This window comes from Carassius carassius, chromosome 14 (assembly GCF_963082965.1).
Source record: "Carassius carassius chromosome 14, fCarCar2.1, whole genome shotgun sequence".
NCBI classification, from domain to species: domain Eukaryota; kingdom Metazoa; phylum Chordata; class Actinopteri; order Cypriniformes; family Cyprinidae; genus Carassius; species Carassius carassius.
In genome coordinates this window covers 19,733,423-19,754,001 of record NC_081768.1, presented here as the reverse complement: position 1 = coordinate 19,754,001, position 20,579 = coordinate 19,733,423, and the positions used below count along the sequence as shown (strand labels likewise).

General features: G+C 37.6%; 2 protein-coding genes across 6 annotated transcripts in view; both read right to left on the bottom strand.

Moving 5' to 3' along the window:
- The window catches only part of ndst2a (N-deacetylase/N-sulfotransferase (heparan glucosaminyl) 2a), a 135,372-nt gene extending 124,320 nt beyond the window's left edge, over positions 1–11,052 (bottom strand). For 3 of the 5 annotated variants that reach the window (XR_009437530.1, XM_059566512.1, XM_059566514.1), the window contains exon 1: positions 10,348–10,506. The gene's annotated coding sequence lies outside the window, so the exon portion shown is untranslated. Of the gene's footprint in view, positions 1–10,347; positions 10,507–11,034 lie in introns of those variants that run through there. The other 2 variants (XM_059566513.1, XM_059566515.1) reach the window with 2 other exon arrangements.
- A 1,629-nt stretch (positions 11,053–12,681) lies between these two features.
- Positions 12,682–20,579, bottom strand: part of zswim8 (zinc finger, SWIM-type containing 8) — a 50,638-nt gene continuing 42,740 nt past the window's right edge. The window contains exons 25-26 of the mRNA XM_059566511.1: positions 15,056–15,234; positions 12,682–13,536 (exon numbers count right to left, since the gene is read on the bottom strand). Coding sequence (XP_059422494.1) covers positions 13,333–13,536; positions 15,056–15,234 — 383 coding nt within the window. The 3' untranslated portion in view covers positions 12,682–13,332. The remainder of the gene's footprint in view (positions 13,537–15,055; positions 15,235–20,579) is intronic.

The window sequence follows — 20,579 nt, the reverse complement described above, 5'->3', positions numbered from 1 at the left end:
GTAGTGTAATTTTCCTATCAAAAGGGAAAATAATATTATATAGGTATTATAAAATATTCATTTCTAATTTGCATTTTCCAGTTTATTATATCAAGTTATTATTATCGTTATTAGGCTTTTTAAAGCACTAATATGAATATCAGATACTATTATTTAGATACTTTCACAACTACAAAAGGTTTCAATCCACTTTAAAGTCCAGGCAGAATTCAAGTCAATGCAAAGATTTTTACTTTTTTTTTTTTTTTTCCTTTAGACACTAAAATGGTTTCCACCTTTTAATTTTGAATTCTCAAAGAGCACTAGGTCTGATCTACAGCATCGAAGCAAAATATAAATTAATAAAAAAAAATAGGAAACCTTATTTTTAAGAGTGATATGTAAATGTGATATTGCATCATTCTTATGTAAATCAAGATCATGCATGCATGTATGCCACTTTAACCCCAGAAGAAACTATATATAAATAAAAAAAAAGAATAAATAAACAATAAATGACACAATAATGTTTTCTTGCAGTGATACAAGCACCAGAGACAGACCGTATGGAGACCACCTCTCTGACAAAGGCTTCTCTCCAGAAGGGCAGCTTGATAATGTATGTCCAGCATAAGCCATTCAGAAGGGCCTTCCTGATAATCAAGTTTAAATGAAACGCCACACAACCCTGTCACCTGTGAATCCGCATCAGGAGAATGAGGCTTACATTCAGGAGAGGAGAATTGTGCTTACCCTACATGGCTATTCAATTAGTCACACCCAATCTTATCCCTGGAGAGACTTCAAGGGAAAAAATAAACAGACTTCAAGGAAAAAAATAAACAGACCGAAAGGCAATGCAATTTTTTTGTAACCCGCAGCTGTGCGGAGAGATAGATCGAGTTAGAAAAAGACATAATATCTTGTGGCATGTAGAAAGAATCCATCTAATGGAGTTCAAACCAGGTGAGATTTGCTGGCAAATGGCAGATAAACAGAAATACATGAGGGTAAACTGGGGGGGGGGGGGGGGGGGGTGCATACAACTGCTTTTTTTTTTTTTTTGATAGGTGTGCAAACGGGTGTAGAGAAATGAGTTCCAAAAATGCATGTACCCTAAAAACAGCCTGTCAAAACAGGTCTGATTAATCTAACAAATCCATGTTTATATTGCAAGTAACTATAAATAATAGCTATCCAAAAGAATCCTTAATAGATTTCAACATGATCACTTATCTGAGCTCACACCTGTGAAAAGAGCCACATACTCCCACTCTTAAATAATAACCATTCATAATTCATCATCCATTAGATAAAAAAAAAAGATTGCTCCCTTCAATGCCATAACCTGTGAAGATAACACAAAGCTAATTGAAGCCCCACAGGCTTGCAGATGAAGGACGCTAATATCTCTGCTGGGCTGGCAATCAGCACAGAACTGATCTGATATTAAACTAGCATGTCATTAATACTTGCACCCCTTGACCCCTGCCATGCAATGATCCCTGCAGCATCCATTTTTAGGCCTAAAAAAAAAAATTGTTTGGTTCCGGTTTCCGACCGACCCTGTCAATTTATGTGCGACCCAAATTTATTTTATGAGACTGGGGAAGAACGGTCTTTCACACATCGTTAATTAAATTACAGTTTCCTTTAAATGCTGTTTTACACTTAAGTAATCCGTTAAAAACCATTAAGTATTGCATCAAAACCCTTTAACTGTCAATTCCTAAAGTGAGCTAGAACTTAAGGTTTGGAAATCGTAAAATTAAGAGAAACACGGGGGGAGTTAACAATATATCGCTGAACAGAGAGGGCACTGACAACATGCTGACAGACAGGACATTAACATTACCAGCTTACTTTTAATATGAAACAAAGTCTCATTTGGTTATTTCACCTTTCAAATGTGGTCATTTTTTAAAGAAATGTAAACAATAAATACCGTTTTGTGGCTCTTGAATGTGTCGAAAAGATCGCTGTAAGTTAGATCATCAGTTAAAACTAACTGATTGTCTCTTGCTTCTAGTTAATTTATAGCATCAAAATCAAATAAACCACATAAATGAACATAAAGAATGTTGTTTGACTACAAAAAGATGTCTGTACACTCCGTTTTTCAAGTTCAAATCCTCCATGTTAATCTACTATGAGATCGCCTGTCAAACTCCCGCGAAGGCTTTTTGTGTGTGTGTGTGCGCGTTTTGCGTGTCTATGGCAACAACAGACTTTAAACGGGAATACAGAATCACTGTCGTAAAAGTACCGGTAGTACACACATTTAAAATCAGCGCGCGTGTGTGTGTGTGTAAAACTGCCACTGGAGAAAAAAAATAAATAAATAAATAAAAAAATAAATCCCTACCGACCAATGACCTCAACTGACAACCAACCGGAACCAAACTTTTTTTTTTTTAGGCCTTATTAATAACAAGAGCAATATAGGCTCAGCATACTGATCTGTTGTTAAAGAGCAGAGGAAGACTGGATGATCGTTTGTTTGTTTCTGCCTCTGCCTCTTGACTCGGTGAAGTGAGGGCTAAAAGAGGCTCTGCATGGGTACATGAAGCAGACTATTTCAGCCGCTCTGGGCTCGTTTCCCGGGCTTCAGTCAGCACACCTGATCAAAGCTACAACAAAAGTCTTTCAAACTTACTAAACTGACAACTGGAGATGGCGAGTAAACATCTGGGTAGCTTGAATGTTGAAAAAAATGAAAATCCCTCCACTGAAAAATATTTTGTGAAGAAACAATTTTTCACTCAGAAATAGCCAGGAAAGTTCACAAATAATTACAGAGAAATTGCAACTAACTTATTAAACAAAATTTTTCACTGTTCTTAAGCTCTACTTTTAACCCAGGGTAAAGGTATACTACACACTTGCAATGCCAAACTTGTGCAGTGTGAAAAGCTGTGGTGTTAGAATCTATTCTATTCGCGATGTATTTTTTTATTTTTAAACTAAATGATAAGACAAATGATGAATTAAATGTGTACTTTTATTATTGCTTGGACAAAATGCTGTACATTTCTTTGTAAAATTATAATGTAACTATAATTATATACTAATATAGCAATTGCATATTATTGCTCTTTTGTTGGTTTTGATTGCTTCTGTTGTCCTCATTTGTAAATAGTTTTGGATAAAAGCATCTGCTAAATGACTACATTTACATAGAATGTAAATGTTAATTACAAAACTAAATAGAAATTTAAAACAAGCCCCAAATCAAATAAATAAGTAACAAATCAAATAAATCTCTTCATATAAACAAAATAAGGCTTTGTCTGTGCTCTTTCCGTTTAAAATTAGAGGCAACCACTGCATTTTAATCATGATCCAAACAAAGATACGAACATGAGCAGTTTTTAATTTAAAGTAGATTGTATAATTCTGAAACAAAAACAGAATGGTTTGGCTTCAGTTTTGTGAAACCATACATAAAAATATCTGCATGAAACAGCAGACGAGCTGAATGAGACGCAGATTCATTCTCTGCCAGCAGGTGCCCCTTAAAGCATGTCTTTGGTTTCTGCTGAATTTTTAACTTTAATATGCATTATACAGAGGCAAGATGAAAAGAAAAAATACCATCTAAACTCTTCTAAAGACAGTAAGTTCCCCTCAGACATACATTCATATAAACTCTTTCACCTAAATGAATTGCGATTCATTTAGCATCTCAACAAATTTGAATCGTCACATATTTAAATCAATTTTCAATCGACTCGCGGTTAGTCGTTACATCCCTAATGTCATGGCTAGATGACGTGTCCCTTGGTCAATCACTAAAACACCGCTCAACATAAGCAGTCGTTTCACCATCAAATCAAATTAAGTGGAGACTGTTTTATTCTTACATTTATAGTCAAACAATGTTTGGGTTGTTTTTGTGTTACTCAACCGCTGGGTCATGACTGACCCAGGATCTGAGTTATTTATCACTAGGATTTTGCATACTCTTCAGACAGAGAAGTTCTAATCGCAAATTATTTGATGCATTTCTTCAGTAAAATACATACAGGTTTGTGCAATTGTTATTTCATCTATAAAATCATAACTGTGCTGTATATCTTTCAGTTTTATGCAAAACAACATACAGGTGCGTGATGTGAATCACCTAAATGAGTTTCGCTTGCATCTGTCTAAGACCATCCTTAAAAATATTCTTGTTTGTCGTAACCCGACCGACCCTGTCAATTTAGCACCGACTCAATTTTTTTTATTTTTGCTTTTAGTCCGACCGACTTGCCGATTGTAAATTTGCGTTAAGACCGACCAATTATTTTTTTACTCTTCAAACAACTAATACAAACGCAATAAAATACTATTAATTATATTTAAGTAAGTATTGTAAATATATAAATTACCTTGGCCTACATTCAAATGAATGCTATCTTCTTTAATTAAAAAAAAAACCCTTGACGTCATCTGTGTTTACACGTATGTCACACTGTGGCCTGTGGGTTCACTTCGTCTCAGACTCTCACTCACTGTCAGAGTCAACGGTTCACGCTTGGTAATGATGGCTGTGGCTGCAGTAAACTAAATGTTCGCGGTCACTGTTCAAAGTCATACGGGTTCGGGCACCATAATACATCTAAAAAAAATCATTAAAACAGCTCGACACCGCTTTAACTTGGCACGAACTTATGCGATTTTTTTGTTGTTGTTGAAATTTAATCGTAAACAGCCATGTTGAAGCCTGCAGTAAATGTTTTGCATTATGGCAGTCCACTCTGCTTATTGTTTTTCGAAAATGTTGCACTCCTGTATGTCATTTTGCACGTAACTTCACGCCAATAAATCATCAGAAATATTGGTCTTTACCAATATATTGAATCTTTACATTCCTTCTGCCTGTTGTCCGTGGATTTACCTATATTTGGTGTTATTTGCCGTATAAAACTTTAAACATGCGAAATCGATTTTACAATTGATTCAATGAACACTCGTCACTCAAATCAAACAGGATTTTTTTCACAAAAGTGACAACCCAAGAAAGCAAAGTAAACGTTCTCTCATTTGTAGGTTGCATTGATACGTAGCGGTGGATGCAAGTAAAACAGTACCTCATTTTTTTCTCACCTGAAATTCATGCAATAAAGATGTTTTTGACAAAGATTTAAATTTGTTTGTGGTCTATATAGCCTGCATCAAAATGAGGTTTGCAATGATGTGCCCGAAGGCACGGGTTGAAGACCCAGTCAGTGACATCACGATATGCTAATTTGTTTAAATTCATACCGACGTCATCACAATCACAAAAATTTACTTTTTTTTTTACATTGAAACTTGAAAAAAAAAATATAGACCGACCTACCGACCCTTTTAAAAAAAAAAATCCTGTTACTGCAAACCAAAATATTTTTAAGGATGGCCTAATGATGGAAAAGCCTGATGCTTTGAATTAAAATAAACAATTTGATTCATAAAGATACAGATTACAAATACTTTGGATGTTAAAATATGTCCTCAGACTGTTTACTGTTTTTTTTATGGGCAGGTTATGAAGGCAGTCGCAGTATATTTTGGCTATATCACCAATACCAATATTTCAGCCGATATTTGTCATTTTTCAAATATCTGCATCAGTCGATAAGTTTTTCTGTTTGGCCGATGTATTCGTGCAGGACTTTTATTTTGAGAGTGCTGAGAACAGCAGCATCAGAGCACAAAGTGCTCACATTCTCCCTCTTGTTTGCTGTCGTCGTTAACATTTCTGTCCAAGTATTAGCAAGTATTAGAGTAAAAATTAATGAACCCATCTGCTGGGTTAAATCAACCCATTATGATGGGTTAAATAAACAACCCAGTATGCTGGGTAAATGAAACCAAAAAAATGTTTTGTCCTATATTTACCCAGTCCTTGGGTTGAAAAAACATGAAAAATCATTTTTACAGTGTACCGGAGTGTACTGTGGCCTCAGTTAATTTCATTCCAGCACTGAAACACTTCTTTTAACACAATCAGTTCAGAAAAATATATATACATTACATGGTTCATATTATTACTGGTGGTGTCATTGCTATTATTACTTTTTCTGTCCTCATGACTATTGTTTTGGAGAAGAACTCTTCATCTCCTCAAGCATTCCTTGAGTGCTTCCTTCATTGCATGGCTCGATCAAGCTGCAGAATTCCCTCCGTGTCGACATCTCTCTGATTTCCTAGTGCTGCACAGCACCTGACTCAGCTCCCTGAAGATTAAATGGACTGAAAAAAAATCCGATCCCCTATATTCTGTTCTGTTCTTTAGTGGAAAATGACAGTAAACTCAGTGGACTGCACTGCAGCAAAAAAAAGCATGTTTGCATTATCTATGCAAAAAAGGGGGCATTTCATGGACACAAATAACATGACAATACATTCATGCGATTACAAAGTTACAGACCTAGGATGCAGGTTACATTAAACAGTCATTCCAAAGGTCATTCTGAACTAGTGAGCAAGTAATACTACATGCATGCAATTAAGATAAAGGAGTGAAATTAATACCAGCTTTAGGGAGATGAAGCTAAAGAAAAGAGCCTGGTCATTTGAAGTCATTAATCTAATGGGATTCAGGGTTCTTCTACGGCTCTATTGAAACTAGGGCTGAAACGATTCCTCGAGTAACTCGATTACAAAAAATTATTGAGGCAAATACCTCTGCTTCGAAGCCTCTTTTAATTTATTTTAAATCTCACGTCAGGTTCTTTCGCAATGATTTTTTTAATGTGACACAACGCGTTTACGTCACCCACAAAGCGGAAGGAGACACAAGCCTGTGTCCGAAATCGCATACTGCAACGAGTCAGCAGTGTTTTGATTTGAGGGCGCGGGCAAACGTAAAGAGAACATCGTAGCGTGTGTCCATTGCAAGATAGAGCTGGCATACCACAACTAGGGCCCTATGATTTCCGCGATGCAGAAAATGCGGAGGGAATCGCGGAATCCAATCATAAAAACGGAATTCACAGTTTAGCGTGGAATGGCAAGGAATTAGCCAAATGTTGAATGAATTAATCAAAAATAGGTCATTGCACTTACATCAAATCACGATATGGACTAATATCTGTAAATATTAAGCCGGAACAGTCCATTTAAATATGAATCCTGCATGTTCTGCGTGTCTCTGTTAACGAATGGAGCAGAAGCGTGTCTTCCTTTATTAACACACACTGAAGCGCGCGACGCTTGCGGTGATTTCAGCTTCTGCTGTCTCACTAAATAAGGACGTGAACACATGAACAACATCTCCAGAACTGCTCTGACAGTCACTTCATGAGCATTTGAATGTTTGATTTGAGTAAAACTAGCGTCACATCAAATACACAGAACTGTAAAGGTACGTCAACCCGTCAAAATAAAAGTCCGGTTAAAGACTATTGTTCAGCAGAATGTACATAGCCTACTACTAAAAAAAAAATTAAACATTTTTTTTTAAGGTTTAATCAAACAACATTTCTTCCATGTTTTATTTTAATAGTAAATCCCCTTTGTTTACCAAAAAGTTAAGTTTTCAATAATTAAAAGATAAATTCAATTAATGTTTTATGTGTTTAATGTGCATCTCAGAAAATGCTTTATTTTAAACCCCAACTGAATGGCACATAAATGCACTTAATTCATCTGTCAACTTTCTTGTCCTTGTTCACAGTACAAGTACAGACAAACAATGGGTAATAATTAAATGTTTATTTTTGATGGATGCATTGCATTCTATGCATTTAAAGAATAAAATTATTTTTTTATTTTAAAAAAGGAAACTTAGTTGTTAATTTTAAGAGACCCAGGAGTCTTATTTTCTCTTGCATAATTAATATTGAACTTTAATTAAGCAAAAACACATTTTATCCGATTACTCGATTAATCAATGGAATTTTTGGTAGAATACTCAATTACTAAAATATTCGATAGCTACAGCCCTAATTGAAACATAATCCAAATCTTGTCCCACATTCCATTACACCCACAAAAAAAAAAAAAAAAAAAGCATGAGAGCCACCCCAGGCCCAACACTCATTTGCAAATTATCTCTTATAGACTTATACAGCGTCCTTGGGACAGAACCAAACTCATCTTCAACTCACAATTCAATGCTAATTGGGTCATAGATTTGGTGACAGAGCAAACTGTCAAAAAAGCCAAAGCTTGTTAAATTTGAAAGAAATTTGATAATCTTAAGCCCCTTTCACACTGCACGTCCGACCCGGCATATTGCCGGAACATTGCCGGGTCACCTTCTGTGTGAAAACAACCACGTCCTGGGATTGATTGCGGCATTGAACCCGGGTCGGGGACCTAGTAACATTGCCGGGTTCAACCCGGGACGAGCGCTGTGTGAACAAAAGCCAGATCTAATGCCGTGTCGAAGTGATGACGCGCGTTATCGCCAGACTCTTTTACCGGTTGTTTTGAAGGAAGATCAACGTTTGCAACAAAAAAAATATGTGCAAACTCTAATGAAGCAGAGATCAGTTAGTTCCTCACTTTCCGCGCTGACACCGAGATCGTTTCGCTTGCTTCAGTGAAAGTATAACGTGTCTAACGTTTTCGACTCATACATTACACGTCACGCCCTGATGTCACGTGTCGTTACGGGACGTTACGGGTTGTGTGTGAAAGCACGCACATATCCCGGGTAATCACTGGCAGTGTGAAAGTGCAAAATCTAGTGACCCGGGAACAATTGCCGGAACACTTTACCCGTGTATTTGCCGGAATGGCAGTGTGAAAGGGTCTCAAGTCAATCACAAGTCAATGAGATAAGTTTCACATGTTATCCAATCTCAATAATTATTAAAAATTATATATAAATAATGAAAACTTGCATAATATAACTGAACTTCCTTTTTCTTACAATTCAATATTCAACAAGCATAATTAGCATTACACAGAATTATTACATATTACGGAACAAAAATAAAAGCTTAAGAAACATAATGGTTATAAAAAAGCTTGACTACTTGATCAACGAGTTTTCGATCCAAAATTGCCTCAGGGTAAAGAAAATAGGATCATTCATAAAAATGTCTCAAGATTCCTTGTGGGCAAAATAGGACAAGCCAAGGAGTGTGTTAAGTTTGATAACTAATTGAGTATCACTGAATCACTTAAGTTACTGAAATACATTTCATTTGTTATCCATGTTTTGATTATTAAACGTACATAAAAATGCTAAATATTTTTTTAAACACTTTCCTTATAGTTCAATATTCAAAAAGTAAAATACATGATACATACTGGTTATATATGCTGCACAAATGGTTGTTTTGGAAAGCTGAGACACGTCCTATGACACGTTATACATGCAAAGTAGCTTTAAACTACATGACGAAAATTCTCACGTAACTAGCATTCGCAGCATTAGAAAAACAGCAAATATTTATGCAGTTTAAAAAATTAAATCCTAAAATGATTACTACATGTTAATTAAAGTTTAATTACACATTCCCTTATACATATACACTCATACTTTGAACTAAAATCTTGGTCATAAAAAATGTATACGTCAACAAGATCCAAACTTGTTTAAAAACAACCCGTCATGCAGGCACACAACAAAACACCCAAACAGTACATAGTACTACAAATCCAAAAGCATATTCTGTTAACGTCCAGCTAGAGCAACTTGCACTGAATTATCATTTTAAAGAGATTTTGAAAAGCAACACAGCTGTGCAACTGCAGGCTGACACATGAGATATTCTCGCCTCACCTTTAAAAGAGAAAAGAGCATTGACTGAAGCCCATGCAAAATTCATTACTGCCCAAAACGAGTCTCTATGGCATAAGCTTGCGGAGCAGCTCGGATTTTCTATGGACTGCGTAAAGGTGCCAATGCAGACTCAATCTGCCCATAAAGTCTTACATAAACAGATGTATTTAATCGCAACAAGCATCCCGCTTTGCTTTTGTCCCAGCTGCTATGAAACTCAGACTTACATACGCTCACACACACTTTGATCCTGTTTCTGCACATTAAGCCTGTGTAAAGAGCAAGAAAGCGCTGACTTGTGTATGTGTGTATATATACTAGCTTTACATAAACACTTGCTGGATGTGTAGATAAAAATCACTAACTATTCCAAACTTCCACTAAACTGTAAAACTCAACTCCACAGCGGCTCAAACAGTCTCTACGGCGGCTAGACGATGTCTTTATACAAACAGCTGAACTTGGAGAGAGGTAAACGTCACGGTTTTTTAAAATATAGCAGTGTTTTTGAAAACTAACGTGGGTTTTAAATGAAAACACTTTGAGAAGTCGCTCCTGTGATTTTCTTCAGAACGAGGTTAGCGCGGCTAGCCGTAGCATCTCTGCAGTTCTGAAGATGCAAAATCGCGCTTGTTTTGAAGAAAACACAAAACATGACTCACCGATACAGTTTTCTCTGATACAGCTATCCGTAAGGGATCCGCAAAGATTTCACAAGTTTACAAATGAGAGGTGAACTCAAACTCTCGTTGACAGCATCACTCTCTGATCCGCCATCTTCACTCGACTGTGATGCTGCCGTTGGCTCGAGACGCTCTACCTACCGAAAACTCTGGAACGAACCAAATCAATCCTCAGATGGGGGGAACCTCCCGTCACTCACAATTTCACATGACACCAGCTGAAAGTATTTTTAAAAGTGAAGCTTAAGTTGAACGTTTTAAAATGTTTCAATTGACAAATTGGAGTTATTAGAACAAAATACATGTGTTAAGATACTTTAAGGGATACATTTGTTGAATTAAAACCCCCGCATTGTAGTCAAATTCGAAAGGCTTGTTTCCAACACAGTACACCTCTAAGCATGTTTTATTTATTTTTTCAGGTAGGGGCCCAAACAAGAACCTGTGTGAGATTATAGTGTATTATCTTTACACATTCGTGTTTTTAAAGTGCATCCTACCTGAACTTTCTGTGAAGTGGTTTGAGCACACGGTTTACTTTAAACTTAAATGTATACGTTAGCACTACTTTTACACATATCATGTACAAGTGTTATTTGGCACCAAAACCAACTTCGTGACTGAATAAGCAAAGAATGTCAGTGTGTGAATGTCATGTAAACCAACCGGAATCCCCGACAGACCACATTTCTGCAGTTTCGATACTTAACCTTCTAGCGCCCCCAGGCGATGAAAATCCCCTCGGTACAATGCTGATTCTCAGCAAGTCGAGGTGAGTTTTAACCCTCTCAGGCTCAAATTAAGTTTTAGTAACTTAGTAACCTTTAGTAAAGTTTTTAGTACTACAGATACATAAAATATGTATCTGGAGTAATAAGGTTTTTAGTTTTTAACGGTTGCAAATCAGCAACGCCTGCCTTGAGAGGGTTAAAGAGGTGCATTTCTGACACGTGTGAATTTTATCAGATCTGTTCATCCCACTAGCGATATAAACTACCGTTCAAAACCTTTGGGGTCAGCGAGAGAGAGGGAAAAAAAACTTTTATTTAGCAAAGATGTCAAAAGTGACATTAAAGAAAATTTTACAAAATCCCTATATTTAAAAAATAATTCCCACAAATATTAATCAGCACAGCTGTTTTCAAGAATGCGCACCAAATGTATTAAGGAAGTGATAAGTGAAGTGACATTCAGCCAAGTATGGTGACCCATACTCAGAATTTGTGCTCTGCATTTAACCCATCCGAAATGCACACACACAGAGCAGTGAACACACACACACTGTGAGCACACACCCGGAGCAGTGGGCAGCCATTTATGCTGCGGCGCAGCATATTAAATGATTTCTGAAGGATCATGTGACACTGAAGCTTTGCATCACGGGGATAAATGGCATTTTAAAATATTCAAATAGAAAACACGTGTCAAAAAATATTTCATAGTAATATTATATTAAATAATATTGCAGTCTTTACTTTTTTGATTAATTAAATGCAGCCGTGTTAAGCATAAAAGCTTCCTATATATAAAAAAAAAAAAGGACCAACCCCAAACTTCTGAACAGTGGTGTATATAATAGTTAGAAACACATAAACAGACACAGATAAACACCTTTAGTGTTTTGATTTATCTTTATTAAGTAAACTCTACATTTTTAATATTGCTTTGTTCCAGTTTAGTTTTTCTCTTTTCCGAATTTATTCTAATTACATCCTCTTGCAATCAGCACAGTTTACATAGATTTTTTTTGTTTGTTTGTTTTTTTCCCCCAACCAAGCTACACTTGAAGAATACAAAAATATCACAGTACATTTTCTACTCAGTCACGCTCCACTAGCGAGTTCCAAGCTGGGGCCGAAGCTGGAAACACGGGAATTTGGCAGTGACATTTATAAACCACTCAACTAAAGTTAGTCAGAGGGGAGCAGTTAACCCATTTTAAATCGAGAACAGAAAAACGAGATTGTGTGGTTCGACTAAACCTCAAAAATATTAAATTGCACAGATACCAAAGCCTATTAATGGTATCGGAAACAGCTGGGATTCAATTATAAAAGAACCCAATTTAAATGACGGGAAGCCTTAATTGTTTTTGACTGAAGTCACGGCTGATGTCAAGCTGTGTAATCTGGTCCAGCCAGACCTCTCTGTCCCAGCACTCAAGCCACCACCAACATCTGACCGGAAAAAGGAACTCGCAGAGCAGTCAGTAATAACACTCTTCCATTCCTCTGCAGATACACCACACTATACAAAATACTAAAAACAAAAAGTTAAAACAAAACACTGAAGAATCCTCACCCGTACTTTGACTATTGTTTCATAATAAATGTCTCTTTTATTTTTTTAACAAAGTTGTGTTTTTATTCTCCTCATGTTTACAATGCCATCCACTATCCAACTTTGAAATCCTTAAAGGCCGATGGAGGCTCTGTTCTCCAGGGTAGAGGAATGTTGCAGTACGAGTCTTGACATTTAGTGGTTTTGTTTAAACGTGAACCAAACACCAACATAGCAAGTGAGAACATCTGTCCCCGTATTAACCATCTAAATTAACTCTGGGATTGCAAAGCATAGAAATCAGTGAATGAAAGATGTTAGGACAAAGATAAAACATAGATAGCCATTAAGTTACTCGACTGAACACACCGAAAAAAACAAAAAAAAGAGACCAAAAACAAGATCAGACACAACACTGAGAGCAACAACTTAACAAAGGAGGGACCCACTGACTGGAGTAATCACTCGCCCCAGTATCTCTGCACCACTTTCTCATGACTTCAGGGCCTGAAGGACTAAATGTTCGGTCATGTGGGTGGGCTTGTCCAGGAAGTCATCATGGCTACACTTTCCTATGGAGGGGAACAGAGAGTGCTGCGTGTGGGATTGAGCTGTTTTAGCGGTGTGTGGGGAAGATAGCTGCAGGAGATTGGGCGGCTCGGTCTCCGCTGGTCTCTAGAGCAGTCAGGGTGAGAAAGTGGCCATCTCCAACGAGATCCGCTGCCATAGTTCTTTAGTCTGTTTGCCCCTCTTCAGGTTCTGCAGCACATCGTTGAACTGCATCATGCCAACTGGTGTCAGGCAAAACGCCCCGCGGGCACTTCGGATGATGTTCACAAAGTCGTCGTAGTCGGCGGGAGTCAGATGGATCAGCCTATGGTGGATGTACTGGAAAAAAACATAGAAAGACCGGTAGGACATGAATTCGCAGACACAGCCCCATTTTATTTTTATATTTTGGTCATTGGTAACTTTAGTAATCAGTTGAGGAATAAATGTTAATGCGTTATGTATAAAATACGTTTTAATGCATCTAAGGTAGGATCATCAGAGCCACATGTAAAATGTACCATGAAAATGCCATGTCATGCCAACTATGAATTGCAGTTAGCAAGCCGTTAATAATGTCACGTTTCTGATTGAAACGGAGCATGTAAAAGGGACAGAGATGGAGAAAATGTAATATAGGCGGACAAATGGTTAACGCTTTTGTGTTTGCTCACAAAATTGTTGCCCGGATAAACTGCATTTAGTTTCCAAGTTGAAGTACATACAAGAATTTTAATAAATAAACAAATAATACATGGCGCTTTGTTCTGGGGTTTCGAGTTCAGTTTAGTTTTTAAATGCGCTTCCTCATCGTTCAACAACATTTCATTATGGTCATGCCTTTCCGATCTCGCTGTGGTTAAACATGTGTGACATGAAAAATACATAAATATTATTACTATTGGATGGCACTAACCTGAACCCATTTTAATAAAATGTAAACAGGTTATGAAGCGTCATGTCCCTGGATTTTTATAGGGACATGCAGCATATGGAGTGCATGTCCCACCAGCGACGTATGAAACGACTCCGTGACAGTCCGGGTAGGTTTCTACTCGAGTACAGCCTCTCGGTCCCTCATCTCATTATCCACGCATGGAGAGAGTGGATTGGAGCTGGCACTGTCTCCCTTTCACATTTACCCAACATTCATTTGCAAAGATTTACACTAGCAGACATATGGTAGAGTCTCCCCTGGATCTGGGCATTTTAAAATGTAAGGCCACTATGAGAGCAGCCACTTGCGCAGACATGTGCGTCGTTTGCCCATGCAACAACTTGAACCGCAAAATAAAGCCTAGCAGATAACTGCAAGAGCGTGTCTGTGTGTGTGAGAGGGACAGACAGCATGTGTGCGCTTTTTCTCTAGGAAGCCGCTCTTGGCTTTGGGCTGTCACAGTGCGTTTGATGCCCTCTCATCAGTATGCTCCATCCTGTGAACAGAAGCAGGCTTCCCTCTCTAGCTTTAACACTCCAGAATTGTTCATGTACAATTTATATTCAGCGTGGGCGACAATGCCGTCACAATCCAGCCTCGGCACCACTCGAATGCTCTAAAACCCTACTCAAATTCTCTCCTTGAAACTTGAAACTAAGTCTAACGAATATGAAAACTAACTTTTTGAAATTGCTGCCTGCATTCAATACAAAAATGTCAGCTGTGACTGATGATCTCATGTGTTCGAGTGAAATTTAACCGCTTCTGTCAGTGGAAGAATGCATGTTGCTTCTTGTGGATCGTTGGCATCATCAGGGAACGGATTTATTTCTGCATTTCGTCCAATTAGGGATGTTATTAGTAATAATGTCAGCGTGATTAGTTTCCCAGGCTGAATCTTAGGGATTTATGAGGCTGTACCTGTAAGTAGGCCTGCTGGCAGCGCTGCACGAGCTGGTGGAAGGCAGGAGTGCGGAGGTGTGCGTGGATATGTGCAGGATTTAACCTCTGCAGAGCCTCCATAATGATCTCCTGAAGGACAAACGGACTAAGAACACCTTTCGCTGCCCCCATGCAAAACTGGTACACATGGTTCACACCTGAGGAGAGAGGAATAAGGAAACATTTTGAAAAGAATCACTAATACATTGTGTTCTTTTTTAATTTTTACATTTCTTTCAATTTAATTGGAATTTATGATGCTGATTATCATTTAAACCAGTGGAAAAAGCACTGTGAATATACAACCATTTCAACCATTCTTTTTTTAGTGCATTGCATTTTTAGTGCATTGCTTTGCTTTTTCTGTTTACATTTTCCTTTTTCCCCACATTTAAAAAATACAATTAGCCCAAGAGAGGATGTCTTACGATCAGAGCTATAGCTTAACACCTTGAAAAAGACCATCTTTATGAAAAATGTATTCATAATTCATACCCAGACTAAATGTTTTATAGTGGTAAAGTAATTAGCATTCTTTGTATGGTTAAATGTAATTATTATCGAAGCCCAGCAAGTGAAATATCACCCATAAGTTAAAAATTAAGTGGTAGAAATGTTAATGCAAACAACTGTGGAGGACTGCATCTTTATAGATTACACATCTATATCTATCTACTAGGGGTGTAACGATACTCGTATTCGTATTAAACCGTTCGGTACGAGGCTTTCGGTTCGGTACGCGGTACGCATTATGGACCGAACGGTTCGTTGGACTAATTAATTATATTTGGAAAATAAAAAAAAATTGTGAAATATAATGATATGCGTTCAACAAGGTAGCCCAATAACCCAAACGACGTAACAGGCAATGCCCCTGACACCCCCGAAGAAGAAAAAAACACCAACTTATTATATGTTTATGTTAGGCTACTCAGTCAGGCGCTCGCTCACTCAGTATGCGCTGAAGGCTCGTTGCAAAATGGCCAATGCGTTTAACAGACCAGAAATAGAAGATCCTCCAATAACCAACAGGTCTGGTGTTTGGGTGCACTTTGGATTCCCTGTAAGTGAGCGAGCGCCTTTATGGGCCTTTCACACAGGACGCGGTATGCGCGGCGCTGCGCTATAAAACCCATTCATCTCTAGTGATGTGTCGTTCTTGAACGATTCGTTCATTTTGAACGAATCTTTAATATGACTCGGGAAGAACGAGTCGTCTCGGGGAGAGATTCGTTCAGTCGTGCATGCGCATTATTCTATAGGTTCTGTTCTAGTAGTAGTGATTCACCTGTCAGTATATGCAGTCTTGAGCCGGAAAGAGAATTGATTAGTTCATAGTTCGGGTCTATCGGGTTTTTGACTCGTTCCTTAATCACGTGACAGCCCCATACGCTTACCCAATGCAGTCTGAGCCGGAAAGAGAATTGATTAGTTCATAGTTCGGGTCTATCGGGTTTTTGACTCGTTCCTTAATCACGTGACAGCCACATACGCTAAACCCAATTGCAGTCTGAGCCGGAAAGAGAATTGATTAGTTCATAGTTCGGGTCTTTCGGGTTTTTGACTCGTTCCTTAATCACGTGACAGCCCCATACGCTAAACCCAATTGCAGTATGAGCCGGAAAGAGAATTGATTAGTTCATCTCATGAGTCTTCGGGTCGAGTCATTCCTTAATCACGTGACAGACCCATACGCTAAAACCATAGACAGTAAAAGAATGCAGTATTGAGCCGGAAAGAGAATTGATTAGTTCATCTTTCGGTTCTTCGGGTTGTTCGTTCTTTTGTCCCGTGATGTGACAACATTGGCTAGAGTAATTATTAAATCAGATTGTCTGTATAAACTATACTTCTGTAACAAATGACACTTTATAAACATTAAAAAACACAGTGTACATACTTTTGAATTGTTGTTTATTGTTTATTTTTGTGCCAGAAAAGCTTTGTAACAAAGAGGACAACTATTGTTTATAAAAAAGTAAATAATTAAAAATTAAAAGATAATAAAGCCACAGGGTCTAATAACCTTAACAAATGAACTTTAAAAGTACAATATAAAAAAAGAAAAAAAAGAAAAACTAAATATTGCACAACAAGCTTTGCTTTTTAATATAATAATTTAAAATGAATACGTTTTAAAATAAATAACACTTTTGTGCCAAAATAAAAACTTTATATCAAAGAGGATAACTATTCCCCAAATAATTTTAAACCATTTAAATAAAAATAGATGAAAATTAAGAGATACTAAAGCTACGGAGCCTTATAACAATAAAAAATTACCTTTAAAATCACAACAACAACAAAAATATTGCACAACAAGCTAGTCTTTTTCTAAATAAATAAAAATAAATAAGCTTTAAAATAAATAACACACTGTGCTTATATTTTTAGGACTTGCTTTAAGGCATGTTTGCATTAAAAAAAAAACAAGCTCCCTGACCTTGGATGGGCTGAGTCTGTTTCTTCTATCTGAGAAAATCTGCCCAGTTTTAGAAAAAAAATCTTTTAGATGGCACAGATGTGGCCACAATGCAAAGTCTTGTCTTTGTGACTTCAGAAAGGCTTTTGTATACTGGTGAACATCTCCTCCACCAGGCCAGAGGGTCTGATGTGCGGGGTAAGAGTGGCTCTGCAAGGTAGGCCTGCACCTTTATAGCATCTGAGGTCTTAGAAGAGGTAGCAGAAGGCCTCAAGCTTGCTACCCTCTCGTCAAAGTCTTCCCAAAACACGGCCCCTGCACTGGCAGTAGCACCAGGATCTGAAGTATCCTCCTCACTCTGAGCTGGGTTAAAACTGTTAAAGCTGAAGTTATCATAACCTTAATGTTTTAAACTAACATTAATAATTCAAATTCAAAATTTTATTTGCTTTTAATGTATATGTTATTATGTCCTTTTTTGAGCAATCTTCTTCTACATATATTACACCAATATGTCAAGTCTGCCTAGGAAAAGCAATTATTATACCAGCAAACTGAAAATTGGAGTAAAAATTAACAAACTAGTCTATAAATACTTTTTATTGTAAGCTTGGATTATTATATTATTATATAGCCTAGTGTTTATTTACCGGTAGACAGTCAAAAAGACAAATTAATCAATATTTTATTTATAACAGGGTTTTATTTATAAAATAATAACAAACCACAGCTCCTCAACAAACAGTAACAAAAACACAGTGACAGAAAATGTCAGAAATAGCGTATGGGTCTGTCATGTGATTAAGGAACGAGTCAAACTCGACCCGAGACCCGAAAGACTCATGAGATGAACTAATCAATTCTCTTTCCGGCTCAAGACTGCGTTAGTTTTGCGTATGGGGCTGTCACGTGATTAAGGAATGACTTAAACCCGAGGACTTCTTGTCAGATAAGAGGTGAGGTGAGCTAAGCTAATCACAGACTAAAGACCCAGGTAAAGAATGAATTTTTTTTCTGTATCTTATAGCTATTTAGTTTTGTATTGTTTTTAGTGTGATCAACGTTTGCGTAAGTACTAGATGTGTTGGGGAAGTAACACGTAACATTTTCATTACATTTTGCTAAAATGAACGAAATGACTCGAAAAAAAGATTCGTTCATTTTGCTGAACGAGACTCAAAAGTCAGAGTCGGTAAAATGATCCGAACTTCCCATCACTATTCATCTCAATGGCTAGCTCCGCGCAAGGACGTTTTGTTGCTGCGTCGACCAAAAGCGCAAGCGCAGCGGTGCGCATCATTTGCGTGCTTGCGCGCACGCCGCGGTCAAAGTTAAAAATAGTTCAACTTTTGCCACTGCGCTCTGTGACGATTACCAGCGCGACCAATAGGATCAAAAACAAGCACGGAAATCAAAATGAATGAACGGCTAGTACAGTACTGTGTGTGTCAGAATTTCCTGAGCTGTACGATACAAGTTTGAGGTAGTATAGGGACATCGTCAGGAAAGCTGTGTCATGTAGACTAGAGCTGAAACAACGAATCGATTTAATCGATTAAAATCGATTATTAAAATAGTTGTCAACTAATTTAGTCATCGATTCGTTGCTAAATAACTTTTATTTGCCGTAAGCGGCTCATTTCGTGCATATTTCAAATCTGCGGTGACCAAAGTGTGGCAGTAATGAGCCACCGGAGGTTTTACTCAGCCAGTACAACAGGAGAAGTAGCGAATAGCCAATAGCTGGCCTTGTTTTATGTCACGTGCTTCCCGAACAGCGTCTCTGCAGCCATAGACATCATATGATGTCTATGTCTGCAGCATTCAGCGTGATGTGGGAGTACTTTACATTGAGCCTTTAAAAAAGAAGAGTAACCTGTAAACTCTGCACTACTGAACTGTTTAAGGGGACGTTCACATATCGCGTCTTTTGCGCGCTCAAGTTCGTTATTTCCAACACCGCACCGCATCGAGTTAAAAACATTTAAACTTTTCAGAATGCCGCAACCGCACCGCGGGTCATGTGACAAGAACTAACCAATCAGCTTCATCCTTTCCCGTAACAACGTTAAAAGCTCAGTCAAGATGAAAGGAACAGCTGATCATAGTTGTATATGGATTTCCATTTTGAAATAAATTTAGTAGCAGAGCTACTGCAAGCGATTTTTTGAGCTGCAAATCCATTTATCCTTTGCTGAAATTTCCGCGTCTTCAAGGAGAGAGCACATCATGGTTGCTTAGCAAAGGCAGACGCATCAGGGGCGCTTTTGCGCGAGCGCTTTGGAAAGAAGGAGAAAGCGGCGCGCCTAGCGTTTTCCACGCGTTTTTAGGCGCGATTTGTGAACGGCCCCTAAGACTTTTATTCGTGCAGATTCTCCAGTACAATGTTGTTTGCAAATGTTTAGTCGTAAAAGCTGGTAACATTGCTTTTTAACAGTTAACATTTAAAGCTTTACAAACATGTTCTGTGATCAGTTTGTCGTTTACCAGTTCACAATTCAGTCGTGCAGCCTAATTATGACTGAATGAGAGAGGTAAATGTAGATATTTGAAATGCACTTTTTTTTTCTAAGTATTATTCACTGCTCTTTTTCACACAGCAGGTTTTTTGTGTGTGTCCAATTTTTTTTTCTGGACAACCTTCTGATGGATTTTACTTTAAACTGTGAGTTCCATTCAGGTTTCATGCCATTGGCACTTTTTTTGAAGGATTGTTTACAATTTCACAGCAAAAGCTATAAAGCTTTTTCCCAGTAAATAATAAAATACAATGCACTGCAATTTTATTCTGTTTTATCCTTATTCTTCGTGAAAATATGTTCTGAAAGATTCCTTAAGCTTTGTTCGGGATGTTAAACTACTTTAGGAGCTCTAAGGACTGCCATGGTGAAAACATTATTTGAAATCTCCTTGTGAAATTTGCTAGAGTATGGGTCAGTGTTCTGATTGCAGAAGAGTTCGACAAAGGATTACTAACACAATAAAACAACTCCAGGTATATTTTTGATGAGGATATGACAGTGCAAAATGGTTACAATCTCTTAAATCTATGCTGAATGATAAAGACCATTTATTAATAAT